At 49.7% G+C, this 23,839-nt stretch overlaps 1 protein-coding gene across 9 annotated transcripts in view; it reads left to right on the top strand.

Annotated features, from left to right (window-relative positions):
- The window catches only part of znf521 (zinc finger protein 521), a 105,022-nt gene that overhangs the window by 40,724 nt on the left and 40,459 nt on the right, over window positions 1-23,839 (top strand). For 7 of the 9 annotated variants that reach the window (XM_081694508.1, XM_081694507.1, XM_027023034.3 and 4 more), the window contains 2 exons: window positions 3,897-7,387; window positions 7,616-7,700. In XM_081694508.1, the coding sequence (XP_081550634.1) occupies window positions 4,253-7,387; window positions 7,616-7,700 (3,220 nt within the window). In that variant the 5' untranslated portion in view covers window positions 3,897-4,252. The remainder of the gene's footprint in view (window positions 1-3,896; window positions 7,388-7,615; window positions 7,701-23,839) is intronic. The other 2 variants (XM_081694505.1, XM_027023032.3) reach the window with 1 other exon arrangement.

Below are 23,839 nucleotides of genomic sequence, written 5' to 3'. Positions count from 1 at the left end.
CTACCTCGTTTAAAGAAGGGCCCCACATTCTGACCCCACTACCTCGTTTAAAGAAGGGCCCCACATTCTGACCCCACTACCTCGTTTAAAGAAGGGTCCCACATTCTGACCCCACTACCTCGTTTAAAGAACGGCCCCACATTCTGACCCCACTACCTCGTTTGGCCACAGAACCCACACAGGTTCTTTTCCCACAGTGACGGTGCCTTCTCCCACTGCCGTGTTCCATTGAGAAGCCCGTGGCGGAGGCTACAGGAGCTCGAGGAACATCAGCAGACACGAAGCTGCGGTGGAGGGACGCTACTCTTCTCCAGCGTGGTGTGGTCTGGGAGTGTCTGTTGGCGCCCCGCGCACGCCGTTCGCCAGTGTAATGAGCCCACCTGCTTTAGGAAGAGAGGAACCTAATTAGCCGGATTGGGTGTCGTGGAACACGTCTGCAGACACAGCCGACGGTTGCTCGGGTCAAGGGCCCATGTAGTGCTCGAGAAGAACTAATGAGGTTCTACACGGTCGTTGTTAAGGAGATGAAAGTTGCGGGAGAAGCCGAGGCGCATCCATTACCTCCAGGACTCGTGAGCTTGTATCACGGTGCTTTGGTTAACTATAGGCAGGGAGATTCAGGGCTGCCTCTCCTAGCTTCAGCAACGTAGCGTCGAGCGAGCCAGCCGCGAGTCTGGATGAGGAACCACGGCTGCTTCAAAATTATGTTTGTTCTTATTGCAGTACAGCTTCATGTATTACTGTAGCCTGCAGTAATGAGGAAAGGAAAGACATATAGGTGAATTAGAACACACGCACATACACACACACACGCACACTGCCAATTAAGGTGTCATTTTTCACAGCACACAGGTGTTCTGGATATGTCTCTCCCACCTGCTCTTTCACATTCTTCCAGTCGCAATCACAGACCAGGAATTAGAAGAGGGTGTTGGCTGAAGTGTGTGGCAATTAATGAACGACAGCCCTCATTAGTTCTCACAGACCGCCCTGACACCTTGTTCTCCCCGTGACTCTTCTCCACGTCTTCCTCCGGCTCTCCTTCCATTCCATGTGCGTTCAGCGATCTGTGCAGCTCCTTCCATACACAGAGCATCTGCAGACGTCATGTACCATCATGAGTTTCTGTATGTTGGTTATTATAAACTACGCACTATACGTCCACATTTTTCACAATATTTGACACATGCAGATTTTATAATACGTATGCTATTTCATTTAAACATGAAGCATCTTTTATCTCAGGATGCTTATTTAAATCTGAAAAGCCCATGCTAGTGCTACACCACACACAATTTTTTAAAAAGTTTTCCGTGACATGTGATCCGTGCATGCGTACGGTCTCCAGCGATGAGAAAACACTGCAGCAACATCAGGGTCCTAATGCTCAGTGTGTTCAGGCTTCTCGGACACGCATAGTAAGCGGTCGGCCTTTCTCAGAGTCTGTTTACACGTCTCATCATTATCAGCCAAACGTATGAGACTGTTGCACACACATTCGCATGCTTCCCAAGTTCTCCGCTACCAATAAATATGCCAAAACAGATGTCAAACGGCCATCCAGCTGTCTCTGCACGGAACAGAACAAATGTGTTGTTTTGCTAGACCGCCCTGTATGCCAAAAATGTTTTATTTATTTATTTTTAAATTAAAATGCAAGGGGAAAAAGTTAGTGGTGGAGGGAGGCGAAGGACCTACATCATGAAGCAGCGTCAGGGACTAAGATGGAGGTCTTCCGCCCGGACTGAGCCAGGCGGTTGGCCACGGGAACTGTTCAGGAAGGCTTTGGCAGGTCCACAAAGCCAGTCCTTCAGCTCCAGGGCGGAGGGCTGCAGCTGCCTGTATCCCCTTTGGCAGGCGCCCTCAGCCCTGGGGGGTGGGGTGAAGAGGGAGACACTGGAAAAGAGGGAGCACAATTTTATTTACTCAGGCAGTCCAGCGGCCGGGCATTTCTCGTCAGGGTGAAGGAAGGAGGGGGAAAAAACCCCACCATGAAGCCAGCAAGAGTTAGAGAGCAGGGAAGGGAGAGAGGGAGGAAAACAACTCCTCTCTTTTCCTCTTGGCTCTTCGGAGGCTGCCCTCACACTCTTTGGTCGGTGTTCACACACTCATCTGGGGGCGGGTTTGCTTCCTGACCAGCAGGGTGGGCAAAAGGAAGACGTGTGCTGACTGAACTCTCTCTCTCTCTCTCTCTCTCTCCTTCCTCGAGTGCCTTTCAGCTGCTATTGTTCAGAAACGCGTTCATAATCATCTGCAACTAACCTTCTGTAGTTCAAAGGTCGCTCTGATGGGTACAGTTTGGTAGAAGATATACAGATATGTAGTGTGTGCTAATACACGCATTATGCATTTATGAAGCCCGTCAACGTTTTTTAATAAAATTCTCTGTATAGCGAGATATACCTTCAGTCTGAGGTTAGTTCCGTTTTCAATTTTTTTTCTCTTTTTTTCCGCGTTCAGGTGCTTTTTTTTAAATAACCATATTTAAAAAACATTCTCCTATTGAAAGAAACCGTATATTACTTAGCCAGTCATACTTAAAAAAAAAAAACCAGGAAAATGTGTCCGAATGTGTTTCTTGGGTAAGATTGTGTGAAGCTGGCGCACAGCCCAGGGTGGGAGGTTTCCGTCAGGAGGACTGTGCAAGGCTAACCCGTGAATGTGCCTCTTTCAGCAGTTTGAGGAACAGGGGGTTGACCTGTGACCTCATCTGTTTCCTGAAGATATGCTTTTGTGGGTTAAAGGTTCAACAAGGGCATGTTATCCTGACAGAAGGCAGAGGACTGTGTTTTTTTTTTTTTTAAAACACACACACAGTCTACGGGGCTGAAGAGATGAAGGCCCGGCGAGGAGGCGAGGGCCGTATCCAGAGAGGAGCGTTATGCCTTCCCGTAGATGACTCATAATTCTTGGCCGTTTCCCCTTGCTTTCCTCCCGGCTGTTTTTTTTTTTTTTTTTTCCCCTGGTCAGTGCGATTACACTTTTATTTAAACACGGAAGTTCACAGAGCTTAGGGTTAGCCCGAAGGAAGATATGGACTCTCACCTTTCAGAGCATGGCAAGAGTCAGCAGGATGGTTCATTGGCACAGAACCTTTCTGGTCAATAAGACAAACATCGCTGGAGGTTCAGGTTCTTTGCGGTTCACATCTAAAATAAGTACTACAGTGGTATTTACACATAGCTTACAAAGAGTTGGAGAACTGAAAATGTTTCGTGGCAGTAGCTGTGGAATATTAGGAGGTAAACTGCCTTGCCGGTTCGCGGGGCGGAGCGGAGCGGTCCTTTTCTGTAGCGTCCCGAGCAAGACATGGAAATAAGAGCTCTTAAGCTTAATGTCACGAGAAGCCATGGGACCTGCCACGTTGCCAGCCGTTCTCACTGTAGCCTGAAGGCCTGATGTAAGTACGGCTCACTGCTGATGGCGAGCAGCCGCGCAAATGTGCCTGCAAATCAGAAATATTTGAAAAAGAAATCCGGGGATCGTTCTGAGACCTCTCATTTACAAGAACAACTCGGCGCCGTGGTTCCAGAGTAAGTGAAAGCGCGGTAATTTAGCGAACGCCACACGTCCGTCTGATGCAGCCCCTGCCCTACCGCCCCATTCTGCTGCTGGATGGAAATGTCAGAAATTGCTTTTTATGTCTCAGTGGGTTTCGTCATTAGACGGCCACATACAAGGTTAATTTCCTCCCCTCTTTTTAATTATGAAATCTACTTTGTCATTCTAACTCAGTATCCACTTTTTATCCTCTTTGACTTTTTTCTGTTGTTCTCTGCACACTGCATGCTAATAGACAGGCAAACACGCCGTTTGTATTAATGCTCCAAGTGTTTAGACTTTATTTTTTGGCTGTATTTGAAACAAAAAGTGCTCCGTTTTGTCTCCGCACGCAGATGGTGCTGATCTAGAAGATGACCCTTCTTGCTCTTGGCCTGCCTCTTCGCCGTCCAGCAAAGACCAGACGTCCCCGGCCCACGGCGACGACTACGATTTCGGCGAGGACGAAGGCGGCGCCGGCCTGCCCTACCCCTGCCAGTTCTGCGACAAGTCCTTCAGCCGCCTGAGCTTCTTGAAGCGCCACGAGCAGAGCCACGGCGACAAGCTGCCTTTCAGCTGCACCTTCTGCAGCCGCCTGTTCAAGCACAAGCGCAGCCGCGACCGCCACGTCAAGCTCCACACCGGCGACAAGAAGTACCACTGTGGCGAGTGCGACTCGGCTTTCTCTCGCAGCGACCACCTGAAGATCCACATGAAGACGCACGCTGCCAACAAGCCCCACAAGTGCCCCGTGTGCCGCCGGGGCTTCCTGTCCTCCAGCTCCCTCCACGGCCACATGCAGGTGCATGAGCGAGGGAGAGACGGGCAGGGCGCTGCGCTCTCGCGCGAGGAGGAGTGGAAGCTGAAGGAGACGCGCAAGTGCAGCCGCTGCGAGGAGGGGTTTGACGTGCCCGAGGAGCTGCAGAAGCACATCGCCGAGTGCCACCCCGAGTGCTCGCCCCCCGAGGAAGGGAGCCTGGGGCCTGCGCTACAGTGCATCTATTGCCATGAGCCGTTTAGCGACGAGGGCACTCTGCTCAGCCACATCGACCAGGCACACGGTCGAGACCGGAAGGGCCACACGTGCGCTGTGTGCTCGGAACACTTCCCCACTGCGGAAGACCTGTATGCGCACATGGACGTTCACCAGCTCCCGGAGTCTAGCCACCACAGCAACAGTCCCTCTCTGTTGACGGTGGGTTATACGTCGGTTTCGAGCACCACCCCGGACTCGAACCTTTCCGTTGACAGCTCCAGCATGGCGGACACTGCCCCCAGTGTGCCCAAGACCCGAGGAAGAAGAAAGCGCACCGCCCAGAATGCCACAGATGTTTGCGGACGACCCGCCAAACAGCCCAAAATAGCGTACAGCTGCATCTACTGCAACAAACAAGTATTCTCCAGTCTTGCTGTGCTTCAGATCCACTTAAAGACCATGCATGTGGACAAACCAGAGCAGGCCCATACCTGCCAGTTCTGCTTGGAAGTCCTTCCGTCTCTGTTCAACTTAAATGAGCATCTGAAACAGGTCCACAATGCCGAAGATCCTTCTGCCCTCCTTGCAAGCCTGTCTGATGCCCTGCTGCAGTGCAACTTTTGTCCAGAGATGCTGGGAGACCTCAATGCCCTGCAGGAACACATCCGCTGTTCGCATGGCTTTCCCAGTCCAGTGGCCAAGGAGAGCAATGCCTTCTTTTGCCCCCAGTGCTTCATGGGATTTCTTACCGAGGCCACTCTAGAAGAACATGTTCGACAAACCCACTGTGATTCCAGCAGCTTGCGCTTTGACTCCCCTCTGGCAGTCACTCCCAAAGATCCTATTGTGGAGGTCTATTCCTGCTCCTACTGCACCAACTCTCCCATCTTCAACAGTGTCCTGAAGCTTAACAAGCACATCAAGGAGAACCACAAGAACATACCACTGGCGCTGAACTACATCAACAACGGAAGACGAACCCACAGAGCCCTCAGCCCTTCATCCCCTGTATCCGTGGAGCAGGCTGCTCTTCTCAAACAGGGTGGCACTTCTTCCCGCTCTGCAAGCGAATTCATCTGTAACCAGTGTGGTGCTAAGTACACCAGCCTCGACCTCTTCCAGACCCACCTGAAGACTCATCTCGACGGTGTGCTGCCACAGCTCACCTGTCCACAGTGCAACAAAGACTTTCCCAACCAGGAGGCTCTGCTGAAGCACGTGACTATCCACTTCACCGTCACGTCCACTTACTACATCTGCGAGAGCTGTGACAAGCAGTTTACTTCAGTCGATGACCTGCAGAAGCACCTCCTCGACATGCACACCTTCGTGTTCTTTCGTTGCACCCTCTGCCAGGAGGTATTCGACTCGAAAGTGTCGACTCAGCTCCATCTTGCAGTCAAGCACAGCAACGAGAAGAAGGTCTACCGCTGCACGTCGTGTAACTGGGATTTCAGACACGAGACGGATCTTCAGCTGCACGTCAAGCACAGCCATCTGGAGAACCAGGGCAGAGCGCACCGCTGTATCTTTTGCGGCGAGTCCTTCGGCACGGAGGTGGAGCTGCAGTGCCACATCACCACACATAGCAAGAAGTACAACTGTCGCTTCTGCAGCAAGGCTTTCCATGCCATTATCCTGCTTGAACGGCACCTACGTGAGAAGCATTGCGTATTTGAGGGCAAGGCCCAGAACTGCGGGACCAACGGTTCTACGAGCGGTGGTGGAGACCCGGTTGCCAAAGACGACACGGACCTGCAAGGTGTCCTCACCAACAGCCATGGAGGAACCGGCACAGGCGAGTCACACAACAGTCACGACGGCAGTGAGGAGGATGTCGATTCCTCCGAGGTCATGTACAGCTGTGATATCTGTGGGGCGTCCTACACCATGGAGTCCCTCCTGACCAATCACCAGCTCCGCGACCATAACATTCGCCCAGGAGAGAGTGCCATGCACAAGAAGAAGGCAGAGATGATCAAGGGGAGCCACAAGTGCAACGTTTGCTCTAGAACCTTCTTCTCGGAGGCGGGACTCCGGGAGCATATGCAGACCCATCTGGGACCTGTCAAGCACTACATGTGTCCCATTTGCGGAGAACGCTTCCCCTCTCTGCTCACTCTGACCGAGCACAAGGTCACTCACAGTAAGAGCCTAGACACGGGCAGCTGCCGAATCTGCAAGCTACCCCTGCAGAGCGAGGAGGACTTCTTGGAGCATTGTCAGATGCATCCGGATCTGCGCAACTCTCTGACTGGCTTTCGCTGTGTAGTCTGCATGCAGACTGTTACCTCCACCTTAGAGCTCAAGATCCATGGCACCTTCCATATGCAGAAGACGGGATCCGTGTCCACAAATCACCCGAGCGGGCGCTCCGCTGTGGTGCATCACCTGCACCACCAGAGCCAGAAGTTCTTCAAGTGTGCTTCATGTCTCAAGGAGTTTCGCTCCAAGCAGGACTTGGTGAAGCTCGACATCAATGGCCTGCCGTACGGCCTGTGTGCTTCTTGTGTAAGCGCTGCAGGCAGCAAGAGCTCCAGCCCGGCGCTCAACGGTGGAAAGCAGCAGCAACAGCAGGGGGTCCAAACACCAGTAGTGTCTGTTGCTGGGTGGAGCCAAGGGGAGAGTCTTAGCCCTGGTGGCGTGAAAGGAAAGGGCACCTCCTATTCCACGTCGTCCTCTTCGTCCACATCATCCACTGCCACCAAGACGCGTTGCTCCAGCTGCAACGTGAAGTTTGAGTCTGAGGCAGAGTTACAGACGCATCTACAGACGGTGCACAGGGACCCGGCGGGAGAAGGCTGTGGAGTTCCACTGCGGACCCCTCAAGGATCCCCTATGCCAAAAGTGAGCCCTTCACAGAGTGAAGAGGTAGGATGAGCACATATTATGTTTGTGTGCTTGTTCAGTATGCACGTTTAATCGAGAAATACAGTCAGAAAAGGCCCGTGGTCGTAAACCGGAAATGTATCGCTGTGAAGGAAATGAAATATGAAACCTGATATGATATCATATAAGATAAGACTTTATCACTCTGAAGAGAAATTAAAGTGTATGTCGGCCCACTTTTTCTATTCACTCTGTCTCCTTTCTCTCCAGAAGAAAACATACCAGTGCATCAAGTGTCAGATGGTCTTCCACAGTGAATGGGACATCCAGGTGCATGTGGCCAACCATATGCTTGGTAAGCTTCCACATTCTCTTCTATGCCTCCTTCAGAATTGTACCTGCCATACTCGTATTCATTATGATGTATGATTTTACAACTTGTTGCATCAGTTTGGTTAAACAGAAGTTTGCTCATTGTTTATTTGTAGATTTACAATTGATGCACTGCTTGTACTATGGAAGCACATTATGTTTGCTGTACCTGTGTGACAGAAGGCTATAGGCTGCAGTCACCATCCACTGTGGCCCAAACCTAAGATGATTGTGCGGTTTTATAAGGAATTGCACTAAAACATGTTCCTTTTAAGAGTGTATTAAGAGTTTCTTTTGTAGTAACTCTCTGTACAAGAGACTTGAGATTAAGTATGAGGCAGAATGGTACCACGTGACCCAAAGATGCAGGAGAAAAAGGGAAAAAATGAGACTGTGGATAGTGATGATGTGATACTTAGGAGAGAGGATCTTATTAATCTGATGAATTTTAGGAGGGAATGTTCTGGGTTGAAGGTGGCCTTCAAGTTTTGGAAGACCTCAGTAAGCAGAAGCTTAAATGGTTGTTCCACTGTGAGCAGGCTGTGGAACAGACACTTCACTGGGAGTTGGCGTGCTTAAATTAACTGAAAGATATGTGAGATCGTTAACACTAACAGATTTGAAGTGTGAAAACTTGTGTAAATTTGTGTAAATCCAGGTGTACCGCGGTATAACTTGGTAATAGTCCCGAGTTCAGTATCAAGAATAGGTGCAGTAGAACATCACCATAGTCAGATGCTGTGGCCATGGCCGATGGAAGAAAGGACATGGGTAGTGTCTACGCTTGTGAGTCATCGAGCCAGGAGGCACTAAGGGAGGGGCTGAGGGTTAGTGCATTTGGAGAACTGTGTCAATTCTGATATTGAGGCTCGTTTTCAAGGGCCAGTGAGTTTGACCTGGAAATTGGCCTCAAGCAGGTGAAATCATGCTGAAAGGTGACAGAGATCAGGTGCAACACAGAGAAATGTATAGGATAATTAGGGCTGAGTAATATAACATATGTTAATCTATTGCATTATTGACCTTTGCACTAAGTATTGCAAACAGCAGCACTAAAATGTTCCGAGTAGCAACAAGGCTATTTAGTGAGTGAACAGGCAATCAAAATGCAAGCATAATGTGCCGAGATTTCTGATGAGCCAAAGGAATTTGGCAGTTTGTTGTTTGCATATATTTTTTTATCCATGATTTATCTGTGCAGCAGTCATACATTAATCAGTTTTTACAGTGTCTCCGTAAAATCCTGGGTGCAAATTCATAGCGTATACATACCGTGTATGGGAGTATTATAATCATATCATTCTATGTAATAATTTTTTGAAAAATTTGTAATGCATATCACCATGTCAGTTTCAACACGTTTTCTGACTCTGAGTATTCAAACACATTCGCGGTGTGATGTGTTTGTATTTATGGGAGTATTGAAAAGGAAGATGTAAAGCTCCCACAGACATGCTTGTCCTCACTGGTGGTCCACGGCTGTCTGACTTCAGCTCTTGCCCAACCTTAATTCTTTAATTTATTCGGTTTGTTTGGTGCATATTTCATTACTCTCAATTATCTGGCATGTTCTTTGGGAAAAGCACCCTGCAGGTTGGAACAGTGTCAGCTGTAATTCCAGGGTGTGGTTGTGGACTATGCCTGGTGCATTCCCGAACATGGTGGATCAGGCACTTAGTCACCTATACAAAAATTCTCTGCATTTTTCTGGTGCTCTTTTGGTGGCGAGTTCCTTGAGAACGAAAGGTCTGCGTGACTTGCAGAGCACGGCACACGCACACGTGTGACTACTTAGATCGGCCAGCGGCGGTGGAGTTTGCATACGTGTAGATTTGACCCGTCTGTGACCACTGTTTCGGCGGCGTTTTGGAAAGCGGATTCGGTCCGCGTCCATCCCACACGGCTGGCCGCAGTTCGAAATGGCTGAGAATCCGCGTCCAACTGGCACGGGCCTAATGCGGCCCTGATGCTCCGGCCTCTGCCATAGTCTCCCTCCGACAGTTTGGAGGGAGGGTGGAGGGAGGGTGGTGTTGGGAGGAGGTAAATCTGGACTGGACCATAATTACCTCAAAGCCAGCATGTGCCAGAAGAGCAGAAAGAGAGAAAGGGTGGGTGGGGGGCGGAGCAAAGGCCTCATTTGGAAAAGGCTCTAAATGCTTTTTCCCTTGAAAAAAGGGGACACTTTCTCCTTTTAATGGCCATCTGCACAGGAGAGGCAAAACAGGAGGCCGAGGGTCATCTCCGCTCAGCTGTCGCCGTTATTAGCGTAGGTAATGGAGCAGGCGCCTGGCTCTTTGGGGTGCTGTTCCCAGCTCCGCACTCTCTGCTTTATGGCTGTTGATTCGCTGCGATTACTCTATATATAGAGGAGGTGATGCCACATAAAGATGGCAAGGAAGGGAATCGAAAGGACGTAGGCTAATCGGGGAGGCGGCCGGCGAGTTGGCGTACGCGGGGAGGCGCAGCGGGTTGTGGTGGGGTGCGGGTGCACCCGGCTCCCCGGCCGCCCTGCGACCTGCCACCGGTGCTGTCGTCTGCGGACGCCGGGCCGCGGGGAGGCGGCGGAACCCACCAGCAAGCGGGCGGGTCTGCGCAGGGAACCACGCAGGCTAAGCAGGTTGGCAGCAAGGAGCATGGTGAATGTCGCAGGGATGCGGGGGGGTGAGCCCTTGCTCTGTGCAGGTAGCCCTCCCCCACATGCCTGGGGAATGCAGCCTGTGGTGCACGAGGTCCAGATGGATCCATCCACATTTGCTGTACAGCTGGTCGCTCTGATCAGGGACTCGATGTGATACTCCTATCGAGCTGTAAAAAAAAAAAGTCATTGCCGCCGACCAAGGAGCAATTTTGAAGCAGGCCAGAAGACAGCTGGCCTCTCTTTGGTTTGGAGTTAGTTGGCATGGCCCACTCACACGACCAGAGGCATCTGATTTGTCAGTGGAGAGGAGGAGAGCACAGGAGAAGGGGGCGGGATTTATGCCTCTCTGAGCGGCTGCGGTTGTTGCCATTTTCTTCCTGGTTCGTTGATGATGTTTCTGAAGGACTTGGCCGGTCTGGCAGGCGTGCTTTAGCTCAGCTTCCTGCCCTTACCAATGGTTTTGAGAGTTTGTGTTGTCTAGGATCACAGGGCACCAAAGCTAAAACCTTATTTTTTCCAGATACAATGCACAAAGCAAATTCAGATAATGGTTAGCCCATCAACAGCTTGTATGTATATGAGAACACAAAAATCTTGTTATGGCCCCTGTTTATTAATGTTGGAATGACATTTTGAAATTTAGCAATATGCATTTCATGTAATCATTAAATCTGTAAAATGTACTACTGAGCTTTAGCCGGTAAAAATGTTGGGAAAGCATGATAAGAGGGTGCCGGAAGAATCCACTACGCTTCAGCGAGTGAGGGCAACCTTTCTTCACTTTCTGAAGACAAATGTGAAGGTCCTTTGCTGACAGATAAGCTGCTAAGATTCGAACAGCACGAAAGCACTCCAGAATCCCCCCAATTCTTTGGCAACAGCGTGAACTTTGACCCTGGAAGCTTCACGGGAGCCTGTTTCTTCTTTTGGTCCTCCCACTGTGACCAAAACTCTCACTTACTCCTCAGCTGCCCTGATGCAAGGTTTTTGGGCACAAGAAATGGGTCTAATCCCCCCCCCCCCATCTCCCCTTATCCTCCAAAACTTCATCTTTTTTCCCCCTCGACTGTCCTCTTTTTCCCTTCCAAATGACGCGTGCCAAGGCGGTAGGTGACGTTCTGAAGGACGGCCTGAACCGCGCAAACCGAGCGCTCTGGGAAAAAAAGCGCCGATATGGAGGGTCACCTTTTCAGTTTCCTTTTTCCCCCTGTTCTCTTCAGCGTGGGGGCGGGCGGGGTGCAGTGGCGATCACCCAAGCTGAGTGCATGCCCAGTCTTCTGTCCGAGAGAGAGAGAGAGAGAGAGAGAGAGAGAGAGAGAGAGCCAGCGGCCTGGCCGGCCAGGCGGGTGGTAGTGAACATGGTGGTAGGAGGCCGTGGAGGGGTTACAGGGCAGAGAGAGGCACACATTTGCTGTACAGCTGGCCTCTCTGTGTGAAGCAGAACTGTGGGCTGTTACCGGGCGAGGAGGCGGATGGCGGGAGCAGAGAGAGGAGCGGTGCGGAGGAGAGATTCCGCTGTTTCCTGCTCCCGCCTTGTGTTTTGAACCTAATTTGGTTCTTTGTGCAGCCTGCCGTGCTCCGCCTCCCTGCCCGCGGCGTGCCGTACATCTGCACCGCACGCCTGCCGGAGATTTTAGCAACAATAAAAACCCTACAGCCGTGATTTGTCCCGGGCGCTCGAGACCGCAAATTAGCCGTGACGCCGCGTTGTCCGAACGTCCCGGGGGGCAGGCGGCGTTGAGTGATGATGGGGTGACTATGCGTGGCTGGGGTGTGTGTGATGGGACTATGAGGAGGGGAAAAAACAACCAACCGCCAACACATTGTCGTGAGGTTTGGGTGGCCTGCTCCGTACCAGAAGGAAGAGATGAATGGGATACAGACAAGCTGTTATTTTTGTGTGCGGGGGTTCAGGTTTCCCTGTTTCTCCAACACCCACAAATTGGGGGCACAGCAGTGCCGGGAGACGCAAATGGGAGAGTGGGATGGAGATTTGGGATGAGGAGCATTAAACACAGTCATGTGGATCCTGCATGAGTGGGAGGGAGAGACAGAGAGGGGGAGAGAGAGAGAGGGAGAGAGAGAGGGAGAGAAAGAGAGGGAGAAGGCATCAAAGAGGAAGGTGTGTGTAATTGCTTATTAACGGAGGCACACTCCACTGCACAGAGGTGACTGCACTAACGAATAGAGAGGTGTTATTAATCACCAATTAATAAAAGTGGGCTGGGGTGGGAGGGTGGGGAGGTTCGTTCTGCACTACCCCGTGACCTGTGCCGGATGCTCTCAGACATTCAGACAAATTCTTTATTTCATATCCTGTAGACTGATCATATCTGACTGCACACCCGTCTCACTTTTTATTTCACTTTCTTCCTTGTTCAGTATCTATCCATCCATCCATCCATCCCTTTCTCTGTTCATGTGTACGTTGCTCTCCATTAAGAAACTCAGCATACTGCTTCAGCTATGCGGAAAACCACAGAACAAGCATTCTTGATAGAATTTGCCGGTGAATTAGTGATTATGTACCTCAGTCACATCACAAATGGCCAGCCGAGGAGCTCAGGTGTGTCCTCTACTCCGGGTGATGGCTTCCAAGCAGGAGGTGGTCTATCTCCTCCCCCTCGAATTTGAACGAACTGGTTCAAATTGAAATTGCCTTGGCAGAAATAGTAGAGAGGAGGCTGGAGCTAAACTCTGATCAGACTGACTAGGGCTTAACTCTGATCAGAGGGGTAGGGCTCAACTCTAATCAGACAGGCTAGAGCTTAACTCTGATCAGAGGGGTAGGGCTCAACTCTAATCAGACAGGCTAGAGCTTAACTGATCAGACTGACTAGGGCTTAACTCTGATCAGAGGGGTAGGGCTCAACTCTAATCAGACAGGCTAGAGCTTAACTCTGATCAGACTGACTAGGGCTTAACTCTGATCAGACGGGCTAGGGCTTAACTCACTAAATTTTAAGTCTGATCAGACTGGCACGCCCTGTGTAGCTTCTTCACTGAGTTTGGTTGTTATTTGCGTTCGATCTTCTGTTCCCTTGTGTACAGGGGAAGCGTCAATCCTGAAATCACTCGAGTGCATTCACTTATCGTACAAAAGGCAAGTGTTTGACAAGAACAGCACTGCTATTGTATCTGCTTGGGTTGCAGGGTAATGTACGATATCGTATCATTACTTTGTTTTTGTCAGTTTGCATAAGTCAGGTTGTACATGCCGGAATATGATCTGTTTCAGCTCATGGTGTGTAATATGCTAATGAAAGAGTAAGAGCGTGACAGAGATGTTTAATGTGCATTTACTGCGTGTGTGTGTGGTTGTGTGTTGCACAGGTATGAATATTTGGGTTTGTTTACTGTATGCTTGTGTTTTGCATGTGTCTGTCTTTGGGTGCTCCTCTTCCTAGCATTAGTCTTTAGTAGTAACGCGGGCGGAGCGGGTGGCGCAGGCGGAGCGGCTGTGTGCCAGGCTTGTCTGGCCGTGGCTGGCCGAAGCAAGGTCAACAGCACAGGAGAGGTGCAGTTACTGTAGCCGCCGCTCCTGCAGCCGAGAGAGGAGAGGGCCAGCCATCTGTCTGCTTCTGCCTGCCATACCCGCAGAGCACGCACACACACACGCACACGCGCACGCACACACACACACACGCGCACACACACGCGCACGCACACACACACACGCACACACACACACGCACACGCACACGCACACACACGCACACGCGCGCACACATACACACACACACGCGCGCGCACACGCACACACACGCGCACACACACACACACACGTGCACACACACACACGCGCGCGCGCGCACACATACACACCCACACGCACACGCGCGCGCACACACACGCGCACACACACACACACGCACACGCGCACACACGCACACGCGCACACACACGCACACGCGCGCGCGCACACACACACGCGCACACACACACGCACACACGCGCACACACACACACACGCGCGCGCACACACATACGCACACGCGCGCGCACACACACACGCACACACACGCACACACACACGTGCACACGCGCGCGCGCACACACATACACGCACACACACACGTGCACACACACACACACACACGCGCGCGCACACACACGCACACACACACACGCGCATGCACACACACGCACGCACACACGCGCACACACACACATACACGCACACACACACGTGCACACACGCGCACACACACACACGCGCACACACATACATACACACACACACACATACACACACACACACATACACACACGCGCACGCACAGACACACACACGCGTGCACACACATACACACGCACGCACACACACACACACTCACACACACATGCACGCACATGCACCTGCACACACATACACACGCGTGCACGCACAGACACACACGCGCGCGCGCGCACACACACGCGTGCGCTCACATGCACACATACACATGCGTGCACGCACAGACACACACACACACGCACACACATACACACGCGCGCGCACAGACACACACGCGTGCGCAAACACACATAGACTCACACACACACGCATGTTCACACACACATTCTCATATAACATACACTTGACACAGAGATGCAGACATTCAAGACACTTGATATGATCACATATGCTCACACACATTCTATGTGACTGTGTCTCACAGTCCAGATAAGGATATACACGTAGATGTGAACATATGCACAAAATACACACACACACACAGACATGTAGATGTGAACATATGCACAAAAGACACACACACACGTAGATGTGAACATGTGCACAAAACACACACACATGTAGACGTGAACATCTGCACAAAAGACACACACACACACACGTAGTTGTGAACATATGCACATCTACATGTGAGTATACCAAAACCTTAAATATAATCATTAAAATATAATCTTTGTAGTAGACTGTAGTCACTGGTATTAGACTGGCTGTGTTCATGGAATTCATTACTGAAAATAAACTGATTGTTAATCCATTGGGTAAAAAACGTTCAAGCCAGATTTAATTAACTGTTATTGTGAACATATATGTATTAAGTTTAATACACGTTCAATAACAGTAATAACAGTATCTCATTTATTCTATGTATTTAAAAAAATACTCAATAAAATAGAAACCTCTATAGGATTTCATTCTTTTCTTCTGCAATACTTTGTTCATACTGGGTGCTAAAATGAGCTCAGGATGTATGCAGAGCAAAGCCATTAGTGTGTCACCCTGTCTGAACACCCAGATTGAGCTCCCGCACTTGTATGGAGACAAGGCAGGCGATTTAATTAATGTTTTGGACAGCGGTACAAACCAGGCTGTAGCACTGCACTGCTGCACACTTTAGCCCTACACTCTTTAGGTCATTACGTTGGCTAACACACGGATAACTCTGGTATGTTAAAGAGAAAATGCAAAGTTGTTCAGTGCTGTGTCTCTCCAGAGGACACGTTGTGCTGTACAAATCCCAGATGTCTCCATGCACTGTTGTTCATGTCTCCTGGTCAATAAAACACAGCGGGAGAGACTTGAATGGGTTAGGGTTTTTTTAGGTACTGCGGCCTGGGTCCGTTTTGGATTTTCCCGCGGACCGCGAGACATTTTCAGGTTTTGCGCCGGATGCCCGCGTCTCCGCCAGACGTACTTGTCTTGTTTTTCACCTTGCCTGCGCCCTCCAGGGTCGGCCAGCGAGCGAGCTCCTGATTAGCACACTTCTCTCTGCGAAGACCTTTACGATGCCCTCTGGCCGTGGCGACGGAACCCCATGGAATGTTCCGAAGCTCTCTAATAGGTTTCAGGTGCTTCGGGCCAAGGGCGAACTGCCAAGTCTCTCACCCCCCCCCCACCCCCCCCCACCCCACCCCCAGCTAGTGCTCCACTATTTATACCCCCTCCCAAACTAACAAGGGGGCAAAACGTCCAGCCCGATTCCCGCAACACTGATGCTAGGTTGGTTATTCCGATATTGTGAAACAGTGGCAGTCCTCAAGCGACGGAGTGCGTTTGGGTGCCACCACACCTATCAGGGCTCGTCAGAACCATGGGCAGCAGTGCCGTCACTTTGCTGATGAGAAAGGTGTATTTTCTGACTGAGTTTGGATTACTATGGCAACTGCGTGCAGCAGTACATTTCCTGAGAAAGTGTCTGCAGCTGTTATGGCAGACAGCTACATAACTGGAATGAATAATGTCACAGTTATCGAGACTGAATGCAGCCCTTAGCTTGCAAAAAGGCTGTCATGATACATTATTAGAATTGCCTCGTTCTGCCCTTACCTGCTGATCAAATACCTCAGATTAGTTGCCAGGTAAACTTTGTACTGGAACTTTCTACAGAACTTTTTGTGACTGGATATTTGGCTTTACCTGCTGGCCACCATTACTGGATAGGTTAATGAGTGTGTCCTTAATTAACTGTATTTTGATTGCAGCATTTTGATTATTTGATTGGAGAGCAATTGTTTATGTCCTGGTAAAGTCCTGTCAGGACAGCATCCACGCCATCCCCGAGCTTCCATCGAAAGGGGACAGACTTTCCTTTTTGTGGGTTCTGTGGTATTGAGAGTCTAAATGTGAAAGTGTGGGAGTATCTCCACGTCCAGCGTAATGGATGAAAACCAGCGTTGCTCTCGCCGAGAGTCGTTGGTGCCATTGTGTTTCATATTTTGTGAATGAAAGTGATGAAACCGCGTGCCATGTCTTCATTTTCTGAAGCCTTAAATCGTTTCCGTGGGGATCAAAAGGATGAAATGCGGCACTCTGAATAATATTTTGGTTACCGAGGCGAGCTTTTTATTTCTGTGATTCGTTAATCATCCTGTGCAGAAGAGAAGAGGATCAGACGGAGGTGTTTGTGTCCAGTCCTGGTCACGACAGTTTCCCTGCTGTTAAACCCCTGATTGTTCCTGTCAGCCAGTTATCTATTCGAGCGCGGCAAGCACTCCTCGTCGGCTGTGATGCCACCGCGCAGGTCGCCACTCCTCACCGGCTGGCTTTCGGCAGCGGCGGAATAACCGGGCGCTAAAATCCATTAGCGGCTTGAACGTTTTCCAGAAACCTCAGCTAGATTACCAGAGATTAGTGCTGGGCCGTGCGGACGAGGAAGAGCTTGCATCATGCTGTTAATTCCGTTGCAGGGGAACGAGGAAGACGTGTCCTTATGTGCGCACGCTTGCATCATTCGTGGCTGGTGTGTGTTAGTGGAAAGATCTCACCATCACACCATTCACACCATTTAATTCGCACCATGTCAGCATGCGTTTCTATCAATATTTGTTCCTTGAATTAATATTAATGTGTTGATGTGGCAATTATAACTGCTCACAGGGGTTGAATGAACAGTGATTTGAAGGTTGTTTTTTTAACCTCTTCAGAGTGTGCAGTCTGTGGTCTATATTCAGTCAGGATGAGTCTCAGTGAGTCTCTACATTCAGCGCTGTGTCTGACAGAAACAGGAGAATATCACTGCAGCAGTGAAAGAAAAATCCCACATACGTGCGACACGCTTACATTCCGCGCGTATTTATTAAAAAACGGTCTACAAACTCAACAAACTCATTATCTTGTCCTCGTACGCTGCCTTCCGCAGAAGCAAAGTTCACGGGGAGCTTAAAGGCTTCACAGCCTCCAACGTCTTTCCATTTGCCTGGCAACTCCCATGGCCACCCCCCCCACCCCGCCCAGGGAGACCCAAACCTTAAGCCACACTCTTTCTGATTAATCTTTAAGGTTTATAATTACTAATTAACTTAGTGAGAGACTTCTAATGTAGCGCTCCTTCAACGAGGTTCGTGGAGGACAGCAGATCATTAGCTCCTGTAATGAACGCGGACGGGGCGGATAATGGTGTGTGATACGCCGGCGCCGACAGTCGGAAGAAATGGAGCGAAGGGTCGGCACAAATCCGACGCACGGAGGAGGAACCAGAGCAGCGCGGCCCGCGGGAAAGGAAGAGACGAGAATAATATCAAATAAAAAGTCAATAAAATGACTGTTTTTAACGTGAACTCCCCTTGCTGATTTAGTTTATTGATACGTAGCAGTAAGAGTAGAACTTTGAATTTGGCAGGTTAGTTTGAGATATGGCACACGCGCGCGCACACACACACACACACACACACACACACACACACACACACACTTCACAAGATTTCAGTGAACATTTGGTAAACACAACTAGGACTAGAATGCTGTCAATCCAGCTAGAATACCAGCAAGACCAGTAACGCATATTGTGCGGACTGGCACATTCCAGTCCGTTTGTCACGCCGCCACAGTCATGTTGGATCGGTGTGAAATTCCCATGGAAACCCACATCACCTTGATGGTTGGCGACCCTGTAGAGACGTTCCAGCCACATTGAAGGTCAAAGAGCACTGTGTTCCCAGTCCCGTCCCCACGCACTGTAGAAGCAGGGGGCAGGAACTGGTGCGTGAGCCCAGCTATTGTCCGGCCCTCGTCTGAGTCGTAATGACACCCCCCAGCACACACGACGCGTCCACGTTGGGGAACGACGCCTCAGCCGTAATGATTGTAATCATTATGAAATATTAATCTGCAAAGCAACAGTGACCCAGAAGCTCATTACTGTTCGAGCCTCATGTCCGCAGAGGGCAGTGGGGCCAACGCCACACACACACACACACACACACACACACACATATATACACACACACACATACACACATATATACACACACACACACATATATACACACACACACACACACACACACACACACATATACACACACACACATATACACATACACACACATACAGACACACATATACACACACACACACATATATACACACACACACACACACACACACACACACACATATATACACACACACACACATATACACACACACACACACACACACACACACAGAAGCCCTCACTTGTGACTGAGATCAGGTATTTATTTCGACCGCACAATGTCTGACTGTTCTTTTTAAATCTTTGTGTGTGGGTGGGGGGTGTTTCTTTGTATAAGAACGGGTGTATCCCACATGTCTTCTTTCATCTCTTGAGCAACTCTTGAGCGCTTTCTGTCTGAGATGTGCGTCACGTTTATAATTGCGTGTGTGTGTGTGTGTGTGTGTGTGTGTGTATGCAAGCTGGAGTCCTTGTGCTTATTAAAATCCACCCATTTTTGTTTAAAAGCTCCCTGCCTCTTATACGATATTGGCATTCGTTAGTTAAGGGGGGTTATTGTGATGTCTGTCAGTAGCTCCAGCAGGGCCATGTTCCTGCCAGTGGCTCTCCCAGCACACACCTCTGCACGCGAGACCCGAAACGGACAGTACTGAGCACGTGCGTGCGAGAGAGTGGGAGGTGCTGGTCCCGCTCCTGTATACAACCCTCCTACCACCTTTAACGCATATACAACCTCCTACCTGTATACAACCTTTAATTCATATGAGTAATGTTCTCCTTCTATCTGTTTACCGGTAAATCCAAAGAAAGTGTAGCTGTATTTATTTATTCCTTGTGGTTTACTTCTTAAGGTCCAGAAACATATTTTTAACCTTTTTTTCCTTAAACAAGACACAAAATAGGCTACAAAATTGTAACCGACAATAATTCAAATATGCTTCTCATAACGGTGAATAAAACCATCGGGCCCCCAAGAAATAACAAGCACAACAGAAGCGTCTGTAGAGTTAAAGGGAAGGTAATGAAAAGTCTGGTAGAGTCTTGCACCTGGTCATTTACAGGCAGCCTCAGGCTTTTACTGTGCCCACAACAGACTTTTATTTTACACTGTTCTTCCCACATCCTGTTACCCCAGCTGACCTGAAAGGGCATCTGTTTCATATTTAAATCTGTTTAATCCAAGACCGTCCTCTCATACCTGTTTGTGGGCTCTCCTGCTGCGGAACGCTAGCTTGGCAGGCTGCAACGCCCCGCCACGTAGCCGAGGGGCGCTCCAAGCGCGTTCCCGATCTGAACCCGTTCCCGCTCCGAGCCGAGCGTTAGGATTCCTGGCTCGTTTCCTGGCTTTTTTTCCCCCCCTTTCACTTTCATTGGCTGCTTCATTAAGACTTGGAAGGGAGTCCCACAGTTCCATTTAATCAGACGAATCGAGATGGCAGACTCGCCCAATCAATCACAATCCTTAGCCAATATGTTGCTTTCGGCAAGCCTCTCGGAGGCTTGGATCTGGACCTGCTGCAGGACTCTGCCCTCCCAGGCCGTAGATGGGCGCTGTGAGCGTGGCAGGGCTCGGGCAGGCCTGAGCGCCAGTCCTCCTGTAGGTGGACCAGTAGGCAGACCAGCAGTTTTAAGGTCATTTATATGTTTATTTTTGAACACTCATGGAGTAGAGTAGGAAAAGTAAACCCTAATTGTTAGGTTATTAACAGGCATGGTAAGCATATATTCATATTCTCAGTAATATTCATGAACATTCCATTGTCCGTTTCCCACAATACCCCACACACACACACACACACACACACACTCTACCTTTATCTGCCACCTCTCCCCATCCTCTCATCCTCTCATCCTCCCTTTACCACTCTCCATCTCTCTGTCTGCTCACTCTCCGCCTCTCACCCCCACCCGTCTCTGTGGCAGCGGGGGCTCGGAGCGCTGCTCCTCACCGCCCCTGCCGGGTGTTTGCCAGCGTCCGGGGGCTCCTGCTGGAATTGAGTCCTGAACGAAGGCGTCGGAATGAGCTCGGCTCCTGCCGTCCCAGACTGGCTCCTCGGTCCCTCATCTGCATTCCACCGATGAGAGTAATTAAGGCCCAAATTAATTCTGCTGTAAGCAGAGGAGTCACTGCATAACTGATATCAGAGGCTGGATGATGAATGCTTGGTATCAAGTGAAGTCTCATGGGGGAGGAGAGGTGGGGGGGGGGTGCACTTCCCTCTCTCGCTCTCTCTCTCTCTCTCTCTCTCTCTCTCTCTCTCTCTCTCTCTCTCTCTCTCTCTCCATTCTTTTCCTCTGTTTCTTTTCTACCTTTGACTTGTTTCTTTGTCTCTGTCTTCGCCCCTCAATCAATGCTGTTCTTGCTCATGCGTGTGACTCACACACGTTCACGTCCTTCCTGCGTCAGGCCCCTCCCAAACACAGTCCCCAGTATTCGCACCAACCCTTTACATTGTTGTTATTGTTATTATTATTTAAAATCCTGCCTCTCGTTAGCCCTTGCGTCTGTGAGCGCCCACCTGTGATTCCTCGGGCTGCGTCAACGCCGAAGAATACGGAAGAGCCTGGTATTTTTGGTGCCGTGTTATTTACGAGCGCACGAGAGGGCTCTTATCCGTGGCCGTGATGTTCCCGCATGCGTGATTCCACCATCTCCTCTGTCCCTGGCTGCTTTATTTTTGGAACGCCGTGTCTTTAGCGAGGCGCTTGCAAGGCACAGAGCCCAACAGCTGAACTCATTTAAAGGGAGGAGAACTCCCGCTCCTGTGAGAGGGTGAATATTGGATCATTATTTGCTGTTGCCGTAGGAATCAGCGATATTGTGATAGCCTCGCGTATTAGATTATTGTGCGTCGCCGGGCGGCGCCCAGCCGGCGGCGGAAGCGACTGAACGTGACCTTTTCCTCTGTCTCCTTCGTCCTGAGATCTGCACCTCGACCAGATGAGCGTCTGATAGTGCAGGCGCAGTGATAAATTTGTCAGTCACATTCGCTCACTCCCATAAAGCCTTTGGCATGTGCAAAATGCACAAGGATGCCAGTGATTGGCTTCTGCATTTGTCATCCCCCAATCACTGAAGGCGACGTTGCCCGTGGAAACAGTGGTGACACGCATTGACATGCTTTAGTAAATCTGGCCCCGGATGTTTGATCTTGGGTTTTTGTTTTTTTTTTGGTTATTTAATTTGTTTATTTCTACTCACTGTTTGCGTAGTGAGTTTGTTGGATTTGATAAAATCGTACCGTCAACGTTTTGACATTTATCTTGGTAAAGGAATTCAGGTACAAAAACGTTACATGAGTGAATTTCCTTTTTTTTCCTTCTTCTGTTTCCGAGGCTGCGGTGTTTTGAAAGGCAGCGTGGAGAGCCGAGTCTCATGTTAAGCCAGCCAGAGAGGCGGGTGTGTGGGGGGGCAGAGTTGTGAAGAATGAAAGACTTGGCTTACAGACAGGCAGGCAAACACTGGACCCCATAAGGGGGCCAAATGCAGAAGAGATGCATCTTTGCTGCCGTGGGACTCTCACAGACACACACACACACACACGCACGCACGCACAGCATGTGTAAGTAGTGTGTGTGTGTGTGTGTGTGTGTGTGGGCTCAGTGTGAATTCTCTCTCTCTCTCTCTCTCTCTCTCTCTCTCTCTCTCACTCCCTCCCTCCCTCCCTCCATCTATCTCAGAAATCACTCAAGCACTTGATATGAACATGGGCAAAAATAAATAATAATCCATCTCTGAATTTCTTGGAGACGTCTTGTTCCTGACTCTTTTTCTGCAAACCCTGTGAAGCTCCAGGAGGCTCCAGCCCAACCCCCTTTAGACATCACAGCGCACGGTTCACCATCAGCCGCTTTCCTTGGATATGTTTAAAGACTTGGATGTGGTTTACTGGTCATGTTTCAGTATTTTGTTTGTAGCATTTTTTGTTTTTGTTTAAATTTCAAAAAAAAAAAAAAATAGTCGAGCATCAAGCAGGGGGAGGGGCTACTAGGCCCACTATCTAGAAATGACAGACACGTTTACAGCATTGAGCCCACGCGTACGTCACTGATACGTGCATGGTCATGCTCTGGAGAACGTTTCCCATGTAACACTGCTCTAGTTAATTGTTAGTTGTTTGTTTGTTTGTTTTCCTCTCTTTGTCCTTTTGCTCATTTGTGTGTGTGTGTGTGTGTGTGTGTGTGTGTGTTTGTGCACTTTGTGAGTGCACTGTATACTGACCATTGTAAACTCTTTATGCATTTATAATTTAGGAGTGAGAACATTAGCTAAGAAGGTATGTTACTTACATTATAAGTTCTGGATTAAAAAAAAATAAAATAAAAAACCCCCAAAACATCGATTGTCTCTCCCAGTGCTGTCTGGGCCCTGGCTGAATTACTGAAATCAGAAGCTTCTCAGGGGGTCTTGAGAGGAAGAGAGGTGGAGAGAGAGAGAGTATGGTTTTAAGAGAGGATGGGTGCCATCATGGCTAGGCCGCCGTGGCACTAAAAGCTCCGTCTCCTCTCTGGCTCCGTTTGGCTGACTGAGACTCACTCTGCGGTCGGAGTGGTGGGAGAGTGAGGGGTGGAGGGGGAGGTCTTGGCTGATCCAGGATCAGAGCTCTGCCGTTGATACCGGGGCAGCTCATCGTGGGCCTGGCTTCCTGCTCACTAACGAGAACAGTGGGAATGTGGGAGCATGCTTCCCAGCACTGCTTCCCATGATGCTTTGCACAACGTGTTTATCCTCTGTGAAAAGGTCCTGTTGCGCCAGCCATTTAAATAGGATTTATTTATTTTTTTATTTATTTTTTTTTGCTGTGATTACCGCAG

Source organism: Electrophorus electricus, chromosome 13, assembly GCF_041902795.1.
Source record: "Electrophorus electricus isolate QZ-2024a chromosome 13, ASM4190279v1, whole genome shotgun sequence".
NCBI lineage: Eukaryota > Metazoa > Chordata > Actinopteri > Gymnotiformes > Gymnotidae > Electrophorus > Electrophorus electricus.
Note: the sequence above shows the minus strand (reverse complement) of the source record. Positions and strands in the feature narration are given on the sequence as shown.